General features: G+C 43.5%; 1 protein-coding gene and 1 long non-coding RNA gene across 4 annotated transcripts; one reads left to right on the forward strand and one right to left on the reverse strand.

The window, feature by feature from the left end:
- Positions 1-9: 9 nt before the first annotated feature.
- Positions 10-2,359, forward strand: LOC120741784. The gene is made up of 2 exons (XR_005697694.1): positions 10-816; positions 899-2,359. It is a non-coding gene; the product is annotated as an uncharacterized LOC120741784 (long non-coding RNA).
- Positions 2,360-3,685: 1,326 nt separating this feature from the next.
- On the reverse strand, positions 3,686-15,220 carry dnai4 (dynein axonemal intermediate chain 4). 3 transcript variants are annotated; one of them, XM_040044958.1, is made up of 18 exons: positions 15,140-15,220; positions 14,699-14,862; positions 14,458-14,617; positions 13,801-13,955; positions 13,100-13,200; positions 12,712-12,868; positions 12,481-12,614; positions 11,310-11,474; positions 11,005-11,184; positions 10,614-10,762; positions 9,817-9,903; positions 9,575-9,729; positions 9,318-9,478; positions 8,649-8,773; positions 8,037-8,135; positions 6,941-7,167; positions 4,184-4,337; positions 3,686-4,028 (listed from the first exon to the last, which is right to left on the reverse strand). In XM_040044958.1, exons 2-18 carry the CDS (start codon positions 14,755-14,757, stop codon positions 3,984-3,986), a joined length of 2,313 nt encoding a protein of 770 aa, XP_039900892.1. In that variant the 5' UTR covers positions 14,758-14,862; positions 15,140-15,220; the 3' UTR covers positions 3,686-3,983. The 3 variants fall into 3 exon arrangements, with proteins under 3 accessions (XP_039900892.1, XP_039900890.1, XP_039900891.1); XM_040044956.1 differs by having other exon boundaries at positions 11,310-11,492; XM_040044957.1 differs by lacking the exon at positions 15,140-15,220 and having other exon boundaries at positions 11,310-11,492; positions 14,699-15,000.
- Between the last annotated feature and the right edge of the window lie 2,532 nt (positions 15,221-17,752).

Consider the following 17,752-nt stretch of genomic DNA (forward strand, 5'->3'; position numbering starts at 1 on the left):
CCTCCATCTTTACTGTACACCGTGTTGGTAGAGCACCACTTCCCCCTCCTGACGGTTTGCCAGAATCGCTCCTCCTACGCCCAAGTTTTTGCTGCAGCCGCGGCCTGAGCTGCGTTTCGATTGGCCTGCCCGCTGCCTCTGCTCTCCACCCTTGGCTGCCGCCAGACACACAATCAGTAGATAATGCCTCTGCTCATTACAGTTTTTGTTTTGGTCCCTGAATCCACGGCCCAAATATAGAAGATATATAAGATGCTGCCATAGTTCAAGAAACATTTTGTAAAAAGTAAATAGTTACAAATCGGGGATATGGGAGCTGCGGCAAAAAGAAACAAAAGTGAAGGACGACCACGAACCAAACTCACAACGTGCTTCCGGCTTCTCCTGTAAACTAACATCACTAAACTGCTAACCTGACACAACCAAGAACTGGGCTACTTCCACGGGAGTTAAATCGAGGTACTACCAACACGTCGAAGCGTATTTGTATTTTGTCTCTTGTCTCTTGTCTCTTGTACAGAGTGTATGTGCAGATGTTGATTCCTGCAGTGAGCGTAGAAATCATCAGAAGAATTTTTAGAGAAATTGTTCGCTGTGCTTGTTTTTGTGAAGGATCAAGGTTAGTATTTGCTCTTGGATCACACACACACACACAAATATGATGTGTTCTTGTTTTCTGTGTCAGGTTAAACCTGTCCAAGACTGCTCCATCCTCCCTCCCCCGAAGCCCTCCAAAGTCCACCTTTCTCTCACCCCCTCTTCTACTAAAAAGCTGAGATGAAGTTCCTCTACCACCACTGCTCCGCAGATCAGGAGGTTGGTGTCTGTGTTTTTGTTCCTTATTAGAAGAACATAAATAATAAAACCAATATAAAATGTGATGTGCTGATGTCTCCAGTCCCTTCAGCCTCACTTTGTTCAGCACCAGGCCAGCACTGATTCACTGACTTCACACTTGGGACGTTCTGGTTATGAATCAGCCCAGCTGATGATGGACTCGCTGGAAACTGGATCAGCTCTCTTGCACGTTTAATAGGCTGTAAATCCTTTTTTAGCCCCAATAACTACTTTTCGTTTTGACAGACAGAGCCAACAGTTTGTCACCACTTTAACTGGTCACGTGGCCCATTCTGTGATAAAAGGACTGACACCATAAATCATCACGTCTCTTGGGTATAGCAGGCAGGTAACTGTAAAAAACTGCTGCTGCATATTGCATATATAACATCTGCTAGATGCTGAATGTCCCGTTGTCACAATCATTTTGCTGGAAGCAAAGGACACGTGCAGGTGCAAAGACCAAACAACGCTAACAGGGAATAAAAGGTTGTGGCCCGAGGACTGAGTCAGACCATCGCCAAGAACAGTTTGGGTGCTTCTGATAAACGGCTGCTGCCATTTGTTCATCCAAAGTTCAGAACCACAGGATGTAGACGACCTGAAGCAACGTCTTGGTTGCGGAAACACAGACCTTTAAAAGTCGTACCAAAATCCACCCCTTAAACTTTGGCAGATCACAGGTTTCTTGGCTGCACATGATGGACCTAGCTTATTTGGCAAGTTGTTGTAATGTTGTCTCCTCATTTTCAGTACTTTAGTAACCTGGTTGGGTTAGAGAACCATAGCAAACCACATCTTTTGTAAGAGATTGGTGCACATTGTTCAAGAATTAACAACTGGACACAAAATTGTCTTGCAAGACCAAGAGTGATACACTGTTTCTGCTATAGATGTTATTTATATTTTCCAAGACTATTTCATTGATAAAGTATGACAAACTTATATTTGTTGGTCTTTTAATGTTCTACTAATGCAGAGCGAGGGAGACAAAGCCACGACATGCTTATAATGCACTTTGAAAACCTCTGAGCACACATGCTAGCAATAAAAGACACAAAGAGTCATTAGAGGAAATCAATTAAATGAAGACAGAGATTCTGATGTTTCATACATGTCAAACGTATCAGACTGAACACGGCACACACACTTTATTTCACAGGTTCTAACATGAAAGTCATTCATATTCATGCACTGAATTTGTCAACAGTACTTTGGCAAAAGACAAATATTTTGAAGGAAATCCTACATAAAGCAAATTCACTATGTTCAGCTTTGCACTATTTTTTTCTTTCAGTAAAATTCTTAATATGCAAATGATGTTCAGCTTTGAGCGTGTTGTTGCTGTCATACTTTCCTGTATCTGAATGTGTTTCAGACTGTGTGACAGCAGCTCAGATGTGCTGTCTGATTGGTAGTTTACTCCAAAGGAGGAAAACCAGTCAGTAGTGACACAGTTTGAGATGATGGCTAACGGTTGTGTGAAGTGCTAAAATCAACAATAAAGTCCAAGTAACGACGAGATAATGACTCATGCTTCTCTTTGTTATCATCACACTGTCATTGTTTCATAACCTTCACTGAAAGTCACCTGACACAAACTGCTGTGGGATGCTGAGACTGTGGATTCCATGTGCTTGGTATGATTTTGGGAATTTAATGACCAAAACATCAGAAATAACCGAGGCGACTCTATAAGGGAATCCCCTCTGTTGACACTGTACTGAGTCAAAAGTATAAGGAACTGAGTTACATGGATTACCTGCACATACACTGACCTACGTATATGAAACACTACATGTCTGAAACAGTACTGTACGTATATTACCAAAATAAGGAAAAGCATAACAGGGCCTCTTAAATTAAAATCCTGGCTGTATGTAGACCTTACTGTAGTTAAGTTAAATAGGTCCTCTATAGTATCCAAATCATTGTCTGGTTGGGACACTTATTGTACTGTCAGGTGCAGAGATGGGATTACTTTTAATCTGATTACTTTCTTCAAGTAACGAGTAAAGTAAGGGATTACTATTGCAAAAAGGTAATTAAATTACTGTTACTTTCCCGTAAGCACGCTGCGTTACTAAAACCGTGATTTTTTTTTGCGAGAGTGTCTCGTGACAGTGACGTAAGCGAGTGAGACGTTCGTGGCAACAGCTGTGTGCAGATCAAAAATGGATAATATAACGAGTGTGGCAGAGAGTAAGAGCGTGCAGCGTTTAAAGCGTGGAAGTACTGACCTTACTTTGAGTTTGATTCCGTAAAAAGTGACAAAAACATTAGCGTCCTCTGCTCACTGCATGGGAAGAAAACTTTTTTTTACAGCGAAAAAAACCCCTAAACGTCCGAGCAAGCACCGACAGTGCACTGCCATGGAAATGTGACATTCACAGAGAAACTGGCGTATCCTTCCACTGACCGCTGCGGCACACCTGCACCAGGGCAAACCTCCGCCTGCCCCACTCCTGCTATACAGGTGAAAATAGAGCAACAGGACCGCTAGTCTTTGATTTGATTTGATTTGATTTTTTTCTGCTGTATTTCACTTGCATCTATTTGAAAGACTGAGTGTAAACACAAAAAACAATTTTATTTTATGTGCTGGAATGTGCAGAAAATAGGTTTAAATGTTCAACAAATTTCTTCCAGTCAGAGAATGTTGCAGATAATTTAATGTTTGCTTGATGCATAAAGTTAAAAGATTAAAACTAATAAAACAAGTTTTAAAAAGAGACTTTTCCATTTGATTACATTTTATATGATGGATTATGCAGAAAAAGTAGAATTGGGCTAAAAGATCTATTGCTTTGTCACCTATTTAGGGGATAAATCATGTTTTAAAATGTAACTAAGTAACTAAGTAACTAATTACTTTTGAAAATAAGTAATCAGTAATTAGTTACTGATTACTTTTTTCAAGTAACTTGACCAACACTGATCAGGTGTCTCACCTATAAACAGCCATACAAACGTGTTTCTAGCTGTTGATTCTTCTGTCTTATCTGTAACCTAGTCTACCTCTACTCATGAAGCAGCAGCCAATGGAAACAGGACTGTGGCTATCTTTGTGTCATATGTAGATTTCTACAGATGACTCTGTCACCAACCTCAGGCTGACTGGACATACATGTGTTTGTTTCATAAAGTTATCTAGATGCTGCAGAGCAGATGAGGTCTTCCAGAACATCCACCTGTAAGAAAACATCCAGAACAAAATTTAAAACCACGTCATTGTCTCTGCTATCGAACACACACCAGGCAGACAGCACTTGAAATGAGACGTCTCCGTTACTGCTTCTTTCCCACTACTACAATCAGCCCGTCCTTTCTACCAGCTTAATGTTACCTGGCTCTGCTCTCCTACACTGAGATTCTTCAGCTGGTAGACAGTCACATGACCATCAGTGTCTCCTACCACAACACAGTCAGCCTGAGAGGAAAACAGCAAGGACGTCATCCTCACACCAGGGGCTGCAGGCTGCACAATGACGGGGTCCAGACTGGAGGAAAGAGGTGAATACATGGACAAGACACAGGTGATACAGAGAGCTGCACAGGTGGAGTCTCCTTCTGAGTCTGACTCACATTCAGTTCAATCTTATTTATACAGCGTCAAATCACAACAACAGTCGCCTCAAAGTGCTTTATACTGTAAAGAGAAGGAAGACAGCATAAAGACATGCTGTGGAAGAGAGACAGAGATTAATAACAAGTGTGATTCAATGCAGAGAGGTCTATTAATACATAGTGAGTGAAAAAGAAACACCCAGTGCATCATGGGAATCCCCCAGCAGCCTACACCTATTGCAGCACAACTAAGGGATGATTCAGGTTCACCTGGTCCAGCCCTAACTATATGCTTTAGCAAAAAGGAAAGTTTTAAGCCTAATCTTGAAAGTAGAGATAGTGTCTGTCTCCTGAATCCAAACTAGAAGCTGGTTCCACAGAAGAGGGGCCTGAAAACTGAAGGCTCTGCCTCCCATTCTACTTTTAAATACTCTAGGAACAACAAGTAAGCCTGCAGTGCGAGAGCGAAGTGCTCTAATAGGGTGATATGGTACTACAAGGTCATTAAGATAAGATGGGGCCTGATTATTTAAGACCTTGTATGTGAGGAGCAGGATTTTGAATTCCGGATTTAACAGGAAGCCAATGAAGGGAAGCCAATACTGGAGAAATCTGCTCTCTCTTTCTAGTCCCTGTCAGCACTCTTGCTGCAGCATTTTGGATTAACTGAAGGCTTTTCAGCGAGTTTTTAAAAGAACCTGATGGTAACGAATCACAATAGTTGAGAATAATACATGCATGAACTAGTTTTTCAGTGAAAATGATGCTGCCTAAGGGAAACATGTATAATGTAAACAGAATTGGTCCTAGCACTGAACCCTGTGGAACTCCATAATTAACCTCAGTGTGTGAAGAGGACTCTCCATTTACATGCACAAATTGGAGTCTATTAGATAGGTATGATACAAACCACTGCAGTGCAGTACCTGTAATACCTACAGCATGTTCTAATCGCTCTAATAGGATATTATGGTCACCAGTATCGAACGCTTCACTGAGGTCTAGCAGGACAAGCACAGAGATGAGTCCACTGTCAGAGGCCATAAGAAGATCATTTGTAACCTTCACTAAAGCTGTTTCTGTGCTGTGATGAGCTCTGAAACCTGACTGAAACTCTTCAAATAAACCATTCCTCTGCAGATGATCTGTTAGCTGTTTGACAACTACTCTTTCAAGGATGTTTGATATGAAAGGAAGGTTGGAGATTGGCCTATAATTAGCTAAGACTGCTGGGTCTAGAGATGGCTTTTTGAGTAAAGGTTTAACTACAGCCAGCTTGAAGGCCTGTGCTACATAGCCGATCATTAGAGATAGGTTGATCATATTTAAGATCGAAGAATTAATTAATGGCAGGACTTCTTTGAGCAGTTTTGTAGGAATGGGGTCTAAAAGACACGTTGATGGTTTGGAGGAAGTAATTTTTGAAGTTAACTCAGAAAGATCAATTAGAGAAAAAGAGTCTAACTTAACATCAATGGTACTAAGAGTAGCTGTAGATAATATTACATCTGTGGGATGATTATTGGTAATTTTTTCTCTAATGATAAAAATTTTATTTGTGAAGAAGTTCATGAAGTCATTACTAGTTAACGTTAAAGGGATGGTTGGCTCAAAAGAGCTCTGACTTTTTGTCAGCCTGGCTACAGTGCTGAAGAGAAACCTGGGGTTGTTCTTATTTTCTTCAATCAGTGATGAATAGTAAGATGTTCTGGCTTTGCGGAGGGCTTTCTTATAAAGCACAAACTATTTCTCCAGGCTAAATGATGATCCTCTAAATTTGTGACACGCCATTTCCTCTCCAGCTTACGAGTCATCTGCTTTAGGCTACGTGTTTGAGAATTATACCACGGAGTCAGGTACTTCTGATTAGAGACCTTAGTTTTCAAGTAAGACTGGTTTCTGAGTTTTACAGCTGGGGTGGACGAGGCTAAGCATCAGACTTTCAAATGTATTAAAAGTCTGTCTGGGTCTTTGGTTGATTAATAGGCTGGTGTGAAAAATTGCTGCTCCCCCTACCCCCCCATATTTCTAGAAATGAGAGCTGCTCCATCCAAAGTGGGATGGATGCCGTCTCTCCTAACAAGACCAGGTTTCCTCCAGAAGGTTTCACATGTCTAGGAACAGAATCGCCAATAATCAGAGTTTGACCCCCGGCGGGTGTGTCACCAAGTGGGGAAAAACAGTTAGACACATGGTTGGTGGTGTACCTGGGGCTTCTGTTTAAGACTATGCTTCCTCCTCACCGTCACCCAGCCGCCCTCTTTCCCCAGCTGCTTGGGGCCTGCCGGGGAACAGCTAGCGGGGCCTACGTTATCTTCAGCTACAGCAGCTACAGGGGCCTGGCTAGCTACGGGTGAATCAGTGATCCTGGCCCTCAGAGCTGCAAATAGGCTACATTGATTACATGTATCATTACTGCTATGAAATAAGAAGTTATCTAAAGGTTTTCAATTCAACTGGCAGATAAGCTACACAAACACACCACTGTGTGTTGGAACAGGAACACCGAGTGACAGCGCCACCCAAAGGTACTCACATGCTCGAACTCAGGTCCCAGATTTCTAGCTGCCCTTCGGTGACAGCTCCAAATACAGTAGGCCACTTTGGGGACCATTTGATGTCGTAGAAAGCCTTCTGGGCGGAGGTGAAACCCAACACAGGCTTCAAGTGGTGCTGCTTCCACAGCTGGATGGTCCAATCAGATGAGCAGCTCAGGAACACATCAGGGTTGAAAGGGGACCACGCAACACAGTTTACAGGACACTGACGAAGAAGAAGAAGAAGAGGTGTCTGAGTGTATATCACACACCCACGAAGAAGATTCAGCACCATAAGAACAGCAGTTTGTAACAAACAGTGAAGTTATTATTTTGCCAGACTTCACTCACTCATAATCTTTCTACAAAGATCGCAGCATATGTGTGTACATATGTTATATATGTATCACATTTTCATTTCCAAAGCAGTTTGTGTTTTATTTACAGATCTAAGTGAAATTCATTTCATTGACTGAATCAGGATTCTTGGTATGTGGACAACATTTATACATTCCTGTAACAATGTAGCGCTGCCTTCACATACCAAGAATACTTAGTAAGTTTTAAGGCTTAACATCACATTCACACAGAGAAGAATCTGTAAATCAAAGAATTGGTGAAAATGACTCCAAGTTGTGTGTGCAGCATAATTGACTGAAGAATAAAGGAATACGCTGACACAAAATCTAAACAATAAACCTCAGAAAGAAACTCTAAAACCACAATGAGACATAAACCAGTCTCAACCCAATTCACATCAAACCACATCCACTCTGAAATCAGGTCCAAAACTTTACCTAAGCCTAAAATTAGACTGATACCATTTATGAAGGTGACTACAAACCAGTCCAAAACCAAACCCCTGATCCCAGTATGGCTGAGTCAGTCCAGGAGGACTTACAGAGACAGACCGGTAGGTGTCAGTTTACTTTATCTGTTGTTTTCCTTAAAATTAAGTTAACTGACAAATAAGCAGTGTCCCTACAGAGCCGTTATACTGCAGTTGGAGTTTCAGTTCGGAATAAAAAGGCTTTTGGGGAATAAACAGATGTTTTTTCCAGAAGTATTTGGCAGCGTTTACTCTGAAGAACTTACAAAGTGTTTCCTGTAGGTTTCAAGGAACTGCTGACTGTTGGAGCAGGAGCACTGGTGGATGAGACCTTCCCATGTCCCAGTCAGGTAGATACTGGAGTCCTGCAGGAACAGTGGAACACAGTGGGATACATTGGTTACATCTCAGGGATTTCATGAATCTCTGTTAGAGAACTGTGGATCAATATGGTCGTCATTGTGCAGGAAGGCCAAGATGATTAGATCTTTAGCAAGAATGCTAAAAGGTTATGCCATATGTGGGGTGACTGGAGATGTTGGTGAAAGGTCACAGTGATATGTGGTGTAGCAGACAATGTCACATATCACATGTTCACATATCACATGTTCATGTGTGAGTGCCTTATCTGTCACATGACTAACGAGATGTTTCTGTAACTGCTGTTGTCAATAAAAGGACTGTGAGGGGAGACCAGGTGAAGAAATTTCCCCTTGTGGGACTAATAAAGGTATCTTATCTTATCTTATCCTATCCTATCTAAGACCCTGACGACTCCCCTTGCAGCAAGTAAAAGACAAAGAGCGCTGTGGTCGTCTTGCTTTGATTGGTCCCTGAGTCAGCGGGGTCTATCTCTTTAAGACCCAACAGTAACTTACTGTGGGATGAAAGTCGAAGCAGAGCCCAGGAGTCAGTGCTGTCAGGACACTTTCTGTCATCATCTCGGTCCTCTTCCCTCCAGTCTGTGTCTCTGTATTTTGAATCCGCCTTAGCTTCATCAAGTCTACGGCAAGAAATGGATCATTTTATATCATTTACCTGACACCAAGGTGAGAGCAGAGAAGGAGCTATTTGATCATTGCCTGTTGTCTGTTTGTCTGTGAGCAAGAGCATGCAGAAGCCACCACAGAGCAACAGTCAGTCGGAGTTGCACTGTGTTTGTCTCTGTGGTGCCAGGCATGTCTTCATGTTCTAGTCCATGGTTGTTGTTGGATTTTGTGTACTTTTTCTTAGCTTAGAGTATCTATGGAGTTAGCACAGCATCTGTTGAGTATTTCTGTCAGATTGGACTTTTCATTTCCTGTGACCATTGAAATAAAAGCTCTGCTTCTCCTCTGCACACCTTTGACAAAATACTCACCCATTAGAGTTTAACATTACTGCCAACTGCCAAGATTCACTTAGAAAAGGACATTTTTCCTGAATTTCTTCTAAAATCTTAAAGGCCAAAGAGAGAGTTGAAGTTCTCCAAGGCTGGAACTATCCTGAGAGACAACGATGACCTGTATGCTGTCTCAGCTGACTGCACTGAGCCGGCTGCTAAGTACCTATGCAGTCGAGGCCATCTTTGAAGAAAAACCACTTGCTGATTCTGCCGTCTGCACCCACAGAGAGGAGGGCCTCCACCTTCTCTTCCCCCGTCGAGCTCACTTGTTGTTGGGTCCACCTGAGCTGCCACACTGGCCCCAGGTGTCTGTTGGGACTCTCCCTACACAGAGCACATGAAACAAAGACAGAGCAGTAGCATGGTTTACTTTCAGTGTGTAGTAAAAGACCTGCACTGTCCACTGCACACGCCCCTCACCGGCTGCTGACACCACGTGACCTGTTGTCCTGACTGTGCACACTGTGGATTGTTATGCTGCCGTCATGTGTGCCCACAGCCAGCTGACTGGGGCTGTTAGCAGAGAAATCCAGAGCGGTCACGGCGCTGTCACAGTGGATAACGTGCTCCGGCCACTGCAGGAGGAAGAACATCCTCACTCAACAATCTGTGCGATGATGATGAGGGGAGCTGACTAAATCCAGTCCAAAGCAAAGTCATACCTTGAGGTTTTTGATGGACCAGCAGCTCACCAGACCTGGTTTCTGGTTCCCAGAGTCAAACTCGCCATGACCCACAGCCAGGAGGTCCTAGAAGACAGCCACACGAGGAGGATCTGTAATCAGTCGTCTGCCTGCTTTCCTGGGTGTTAGTCTGCTTCCTACACGACTGCCGCTTTCCCACGCTGTCTTTCTTTGAACCAATCAGCTTCCACTTTGCACGGTTTACATGCGTGCTCTCTATCATTCTTCCTTTCAGATTCTCCTTTGTGCAACCCTCCACCTCCCCACCCTCAGCCAGAGCCGTCTTCATCATCACCACCAGAGTCTCAGCTGTGGGGGGTCCTGTCCTAAACCCTGGCACTGCTTTGATGGGTCACCACAGTCTAATCGCCAAATACATTCATTTCTCTATCTCAATAAATCATGTTCAGTTCTTTCAAGTGATCAGCATGCTTCAATACAATATTATCAGAAGAGACAGACCCAATATTAGCCAGGCTCCTTCAGCATTTAACTGAGCAAAGGTACGGCCTTTCTCTCCACACTGCAGGCGTGTCTGAAAGTTAGCTAACTGTACTTGGTTATACTACCTTTGAATTGTATATTTAAAGATTATTTTTATAACCCAGCTCACTCTGACTTCACCGTTCAGACTGAGAAACAGTCCAGCAACATTAGTGACACACATGAATGACACAAGGACAAAAGACTTGTGTTGCACAGAAATGTACACTAACTTCAAGCCCTTTGCTCTTGAATCAGTTTCTGTGAGTTGGAGTTGATCTTTGTTCTGTTACCGGATTCTTTCTGTTCCAGGTCATGCAGCTCACGCTGCGTCCTCTGCTGAGCTCACAGCTGAAAACCCAGAGACACTGCAGAGACGGACCGCCGTCCGTGCCCCCCGTCCTCTGCTCCACCATCTCATTCTTCACTGGACACTCTGGGTCTGAAAAAATGATTTCACTCATTACAATCTTAATGCTTCATCTAGTAGTAATGTTACCATGGTGCTGTGACGGTGCTGTGACGGTGCTGTGATGGTGCTGTGACGATGGTGTGACGGTGCTGTGAGGGTGCTGTGACGGTGCTGTGACGGTGCTGTGATGGTGCTGTGAGTATGCTGTGACGGTGGTGTGAGGATGCTGTGACGGTGCTGTGGTGGTGCTGTGACGGTGCTGTGAGCACTACCTCCCAGCACAGGCAGCTGTCTGTAAGCAGCCAGCTGAGGGTGGAAGCTGTTTTGCAGGATGCTTCTCTCCACTGTTTGTAAGCAAAGCTGAAACTTGTCTGACAGCATGATGAGCTTCCACTGCGTCTCAGCGTTTAAAGCTTTCACTTCCACTTCTTTCAGTGAACCAGAGGCACTGACTGAAGACAAATACAAGAAAACAGTTTCTGTACTGTAAAAAGAATGAAACTGTTAAAACTTCTGAATGATGACGAACCCTGAGCCCTGTTTGAATGAAGCACAGTGAAACAGTGGGTGCTGTTACCTGTAGTGGCTGTGCTGCCCACTGACACACTCCTGTCTGCACCTCTGCTGGAGTCCGTCACACCCTCTGAGTGGTCAGTCTTCACTGGGTTACAGATACCTGCTGTTTCCTCCTGCTCAGCATCACTTAAAGGCTCATACATGTCGCAGACGGTAACATTTGTGGCTGTGGACATGCAAACATCTGAAAACACCGTGCATTTATAAAAGCTCAACACTCCATCCTCTGTTTTATGGATGAAGTGAACTGCTGAAAGTAGAACTAAAGTAGAAAGTAGAACAATATAAGGATATAGTGAATGGTGGGTTCTACTATTGAGAGTGTGTAAAAAGCTAAAAAGAAGGGTGGGGTAGGGTCAGAATTTGGTGTAAACATATATGAAAGCACAGCTCCATCCTGCCTGATACCAACAGGTGAAGCTGGTGGTGGGTGTGTGATGGTGTTGGGGATCATTTCCCAGCACACTTTGGGCCTCCTTCGCACCAAGCATCATTTCAATGCTTAGCTGAATATTGTTGCTGACCACAGCCTACCCATCCTCTGATAACTGCAAATAATCTGAAAAGAATTTCCTGATCATACCAATGAATTGAGTGTACTTCAGTGGTCTCCACAGTCACAAGGAAGCCTTTGGGACATGAGTGGATAACCAGATAGCTGCAGCCGACTAATCTGCAGCAACTGCATTAAGCTATCAGGTCAATGCAGACCAAAACCTCTGCAGCACCTTCAGCATCAGATAAATAGACACTAATGTGAATAAAAAGGTAAATGCTAATCTACGGTTCATAAATTGTTGGGAAAGAGGCTAGCTTAATGTTCTAGCTAGCCATTTTAGCCAGAACATTTGGCTAAAAATGGCAGATAAATAGTTCAAATGGAGAAGAGGTAACAATGAACTACTCTGATATAAACATAGTGAGCTAAAACAAACACACTGTGAACACTACACATCTAAGACAGCGATGCACTTCCACACACCAAAGTTTGGGAACCAAATATTCATCACACTTTAAATAGACTGAGTCCAAAAGCACAGTTTGAGATGAAAGAAAGCCATTTTCTAAATAAAGCTGCCAAAAATCAAGTTAGTCCAGCTTCATGTTTAGGTACACTGACCTGGGTGTGTTTAAAACTTTTATAAAAGTCACCATTAGAATAACAGCTTCACCTGCATCCACCACCATCAGCCCGTTACTCTGGACATGCTTGTTTTTTGTTGTTCCGGTCAGCGTCTGCACTGTTCGCTCCACATGTTTGTCCCTGCTCACTCTGCAGACCTCCTCGTACTGATGGTTTCTTGCTCTGTGAAAACGAGGTAAAATCACAACGTGCCAGTAGCACATTTCAGGTGCATATGTAAGCGTCTCAACCAGTCAGATATGGGAAACACTTCACCCACATGGTAGCTTCTGCCTCATCAGCATCCACACACACAAAGGTGCTGGGCATGTCCAGCAGTGAAAAGGTGTCTGTCTCAGAGATAAAGACCTCCGTGATGTCCTTCAACATGTCCTCTGTCACCTGTTCTTTCTCCGTGTCCTTTTTTACCTTCACATCTAGCAAGAAAATATATGAACAAACTCTTATAAACACCACAAAGATACGTTGTAGGTGTGACCGAGAACTGAGAGCTTTAGTCACAGTAATATGTGGAGATTTAAAAAAACATTTAGTTTGCATTAACTGTGCTCATTAACCACCACACAAGCTCAAACACCATGAACACAGTAATCAAAAGGATAAAGGGAAAACATACAGCGTGCATTTAAAAAAAACAATTTATTAACCTGGAAAACTGAGGGGAATGTCACGTTTAGAAAACATGTCCTCGTCATCCACGGACTCTGTGGTGGACTGGCTGGATATTCTGCTGCTGCCAAATACTGACCTGGAAACATTGCGAGCACATTTTTACAGGGTGAAGCGTGTAACCTGCAGTCACTTTAGACAGTTTGTCCTCGCTCTCTCCAGGAAGTGCTTGGCTGTGGCTGCCTCTCTGCACCATGGACCTGCTCAACTGGTGGCACAATTTAGTAAGAAGCTGTGCTTCAGCAGCCCTGGTTGATTCAAACTTCTACTGTTTTATAATTACTGAGCTTAAATGTAATGTAATGGTTTCCACCCAAACCTGTATCACTGGGAGTTCCCCGACTGATTCAATCACATTCACATATCAAAGATTTTGAAAGAAAAGAGGATAGGTCAGGGTTCAAGGGTCCCCAGGTTACAACCACAATGCTGCCCAACCTCAGAACACAAGCGAGGGACAAGCCACACCGGCGTGGACGTCACCGAGCTTAATAAGAGCCACGTGAGGTATGGCGGAACAACGACGTACCGATGAGAACTTAGCTACTAGAAAAGATAATACATGGAAAGGCCTGCGGAGAAAACTCATATTCAAATTCAAGCAATGCTTTAACATTTGCACTCCACACATTCAAGCCTCACAGAGCAGCTCCAGCTGCATCACCTCAGACTCTGGTACCTGGAGAAAGGCAGAGTGAAGCTGCCCGTGGCTGTTGGCTGGTCTGATGCTGAGCCCACAGACATTTCATCCACAAACAGCATGGGCTGCACTGCTCCTGGATCAGCCTGGTACAGCGGCTGAGGAGTGACATCATTGTTTACTTCATCAAACACCTGCAAGAAACACAGAAGCTAGCTACAGCTAACTTGGTACTGCACCCAAGGGCACACTGGAGGTACTTCTACATCACTACATGTTCGCTACATCATGGTATTTAACTCCACTACCTGCATCTCTCCTTTTATTGCCTTTTTCACAAAGCACTCGGGTAACTGCTTTGAAAAATTGGTGAGTGGTAGTTGAATGAAAATAATTTTAGAGGCATCAGAATAATCAGTCATGAAAACAAATCCACAAAATGAAGTCTTGTGTTTTTGTCTGGGTTGCAAAATAAAACTGTGACTACAGCCTGAGTTTGATGTAAGCCTACTTCTTTAAACTTTCAGTATACATATGCATTAAACACAGTCTACGACGCGGGTCTTTACTGTGAAACTGATGAGAAACTGCGTCTAATCTGAATCTAGTACCGAGTCTGTGACTGGTGTTCTCATTTACAAACTGTTCAGAGGACCCACAGACTGTGAGGACAGTGTCCCTGTGATGCTCAGGTACCCGAACAGCCTGTCTGGGAGTCTGAACCACGTTCTTCTCCAGGACTTTGCTGCCCCCGAGGCTCCGCCTGCTGTGACAGCCCAGCACACTCGTGGTTTGTCTGGAACGCTGGTGAGCTCCGCGTGGGCCTCCGTGTGAGACTGAGGTGGTACGAGAGGAGCTGGAAGGCAGCAAAACAACAAGTGACCGTGGCTGCGTGTACGTGCAGACAGCTGCAGTGAAAAGAGTACGGCTAACGTACGGTCTCAGAAGCAGGGAGCATCGCCGCTTTCCTCCCTCTTTCCCCCCCGTGGCAGACATCGCTGCAGTGCGCCTGCTGTTGTGGGTTTCCTACTGCGGTGCTATGGCAACGGGACATGCCCAGAGCTCGTGCTCGTGCGTACAGGGAGGGTAACTGTTACACTGCTGGACATTAACACGTAGATGTATACAGTCAGACCGTATCAACATTTTCACATTTTCCTTAAAATAAAGTAAAAAAAACGTTTTTTAAACAACAGTTAAAAACATAGGTTACCACCATCTTTACTGTCGCTGTTCAGTTTAACCACGCGTTCTCACTGGGTCTCATTACATTTATTTATATAGTTGCCTCAGAAAACTTTATATTATTAAGACCCAACAATAATCAGAAAAGTCCCTATGAGCACATACGTGGCAAGAGTACAACGGGAAAACTCACTGTTAACAGAAACACCAGAACCAGGCTCAGTCTGACCGACCGCTGAGGGGCTGAGGGGGCGGAGACGGGACCAAAGACAGATTAATGGTTAAATACAGAGTGGTGTATAAATATAGGCCTATTGCAGGGTAACTGACGGAGAATTCAAGGTCATCTAACACAGCCCTGTGGGCTTTATCAAAAAGGAAGAGAAGCCAGTGTGGGCAAAATCTGCTCTCTCTAGTCCCCGTCAGTATGTTCACTGCAGCATTTTGGATTAACTAAAGGCTTTTCAGGCAGTTTTTAGGACATCCTGATAATAATGAATTACAGTAGTCCAGCCTGGAAGTAAGACAGAGCCTGATTATTCAACATCTTGTATGTGAGGAGGAAATGTTTAATTCCGTTCTGGATGTATGAGGGAGGCACAGAATAGTAGCAAGAGACAGGATATTTCTAACTTTAGAGATCTTGCGCAAATGGAAGAAAGCAGTCTTACATATTTGTTTAATATGTGCGTTGAAGGACATGTCCTGGTCAAAAATGACTCCAAGGTTCCTCACAGTGTTACTGGAGGCCAATGTAATGCCATCCAGAGTAAGAATCTGGTTAGATACCATATTTCTAAGATTTTCAGGGCCGAGTACAATAACCTCAGTTTGATCTGAATTAAGAAGCAGAAAGTTAGCGGCCATCCAGCTCTTTATGTCTTTAAGACATTCCTGCAGTTTAACTCATTGGTGTGTGTTATCTGCAGCACAGTACCTTTAACACCTACAGCATGCTCTAATCTCTGTAATAAAATATTGTGGTCAGCAGCACTGAACTGAGGTCTAACTGCAATAATATCATTCATAACCTTCACAGTTCTGAGTACATAGAATTCATCTGCACCTAACTGTACATACTAGGGCAAAATAGGGTTATTCTCATTGGTTACATGTCTACAGGTTAGCTAACAGAGCTTTTCTGATTGCAGCTGTTTTGGGATTGTGAGGAAGACAAACATTCGGTCTGTTTTACCTGCAAACTGCACAGGTATGTGTGTTCTTTTAATGATTGCTGGACAAACCTGTGATTGATTTAGCAGATAACAAAGAAAAAACAAGATGTTAAGAACTAAAAGACAGTACAGACAGCTGACTGTGTGGCTCTGGTGTTCAGGAGAGCATGAGCTTATAGAGAAGATTGTCTTGATGCAGGCTCAGTCATCCAGGAAACATGAAAAGGTTGATTCTGTTCATCTGGATGTTTTCAGTGGGAGAAACGTTTCATCATCATCAGCTGACTTCTTCAGCCTCAGCTGACTGCAGGTTTCAACCTTATAAACAGGACATTTGCACAATGACGGAAACCAGCTGACTAACTGAACACTGGATTGTGAGGTCAGTTCATCTGGACGAGTGATGAAGTGTTTCTACCAGTGAAAGGGAAACATGTGTTCCAACTCAGGCAGCTGTGTCCAGCACAGGTTCTTTTCCCAATTTATAGGCAAGAACTCAAGATGGATTATATCTAATACATACATTATATATTATGTATAATAATAATATATAAGATAGTTAGAAACAGCAAATGCTTTTGTACTCCTGAAGTTTTGGACTACTGAAGGTGTTCCTAAACAATTACAACGTCAACGTCTTTAAGGACTTTGCAAAATGGGCTGTGGAGCAAGGAATATGTGAGGGATTTGGGATGATCCCCCTTTGAGCAAACACTTGACAACAGTGGGAAGGAAAAACTTCCTTTAATATTCAAAACCACCACAACGCCTGAAATTGTGCTGGTGTCAGAAGTTACAAAGAACCTTAGAATGTGGAAGCTTACAGTACTCTGGGAAAAGCATATGGAGGAGACTTACAAAAGGAAAAGGAAAAATATGGTGACCTGGTTAAGGACTGCTAGAACCAAGGCTGGAGGGCAAGGTTATTCTCCTGTTCTAAAGTGCATTTAAAACAGAGGAGGGGCATGGCGCCAATGACCCTCTGCCAGATAAGAGCTGGTGTCAGCAGGTCCCTTCCAAAAACCCGTGCCCCCATGCATGCTGTTTTAGCAGTTTTTCAGACTGACTGACCTTCAGTTCTCAGTGCAATGATGTACTGTTGTTTCTCGTTTTTTCAGTGGTTGTATAGACTGTTGAGATGAGAGTGACTGAATCGGCATTCACCTGCTGGGCCAGGTGGGAGATCAGACTGGCATTGAAGAGGAGCTTGTCTGCACTGATGTGCAGTAAATCTGAAATGATCCAGAACTGTCTGAGTTTCTTGATCTTCCCCATGAGAGGATATGCAGATTTTTTTTCATGATGTCTTTGTGTGTGGACATCACAGAGTCGATGTAAGCCTTGTCATAAGGTACAGGATAGGTCAAAGTCTCATAATGTTTCCCCGGGCCCATTCGTATGGTGGTCTCTGGCATCACCACCGTAACTCTGTGTCCACGGCGACCCATTTCCTGGGCAATGGCTTTAAGACCTATCCAATGATTCCCATCCATGGGCACCATGAGCAGTTTGCCTAAAAACTGTGAAAAACTTGCAGGCTTGGCCTGAGTAGCTTCAGCTTCTGCTGTCTTCACCTTGTCCTCTGGACTAGACTTTTCTGATACAGATCCCTTCGTATTGTTGGGAACACC

The sequence above is a fragment of the Simochromis diagramma genome, unplaced genomic scaffold (genome assembly GCF_900408965.1).
Source record: "Simochromis diagramma unplaced genomic scaffold, fSimDia1.1 OVJJ01000663.1, whole genome shotgun sequence".
Lineage (NCBI taxonomy): Eukaryota > Metazoa > Chordata > Actinopteri > Cichliformes > Cichlidae > Simochromis > Simochromis diagramma.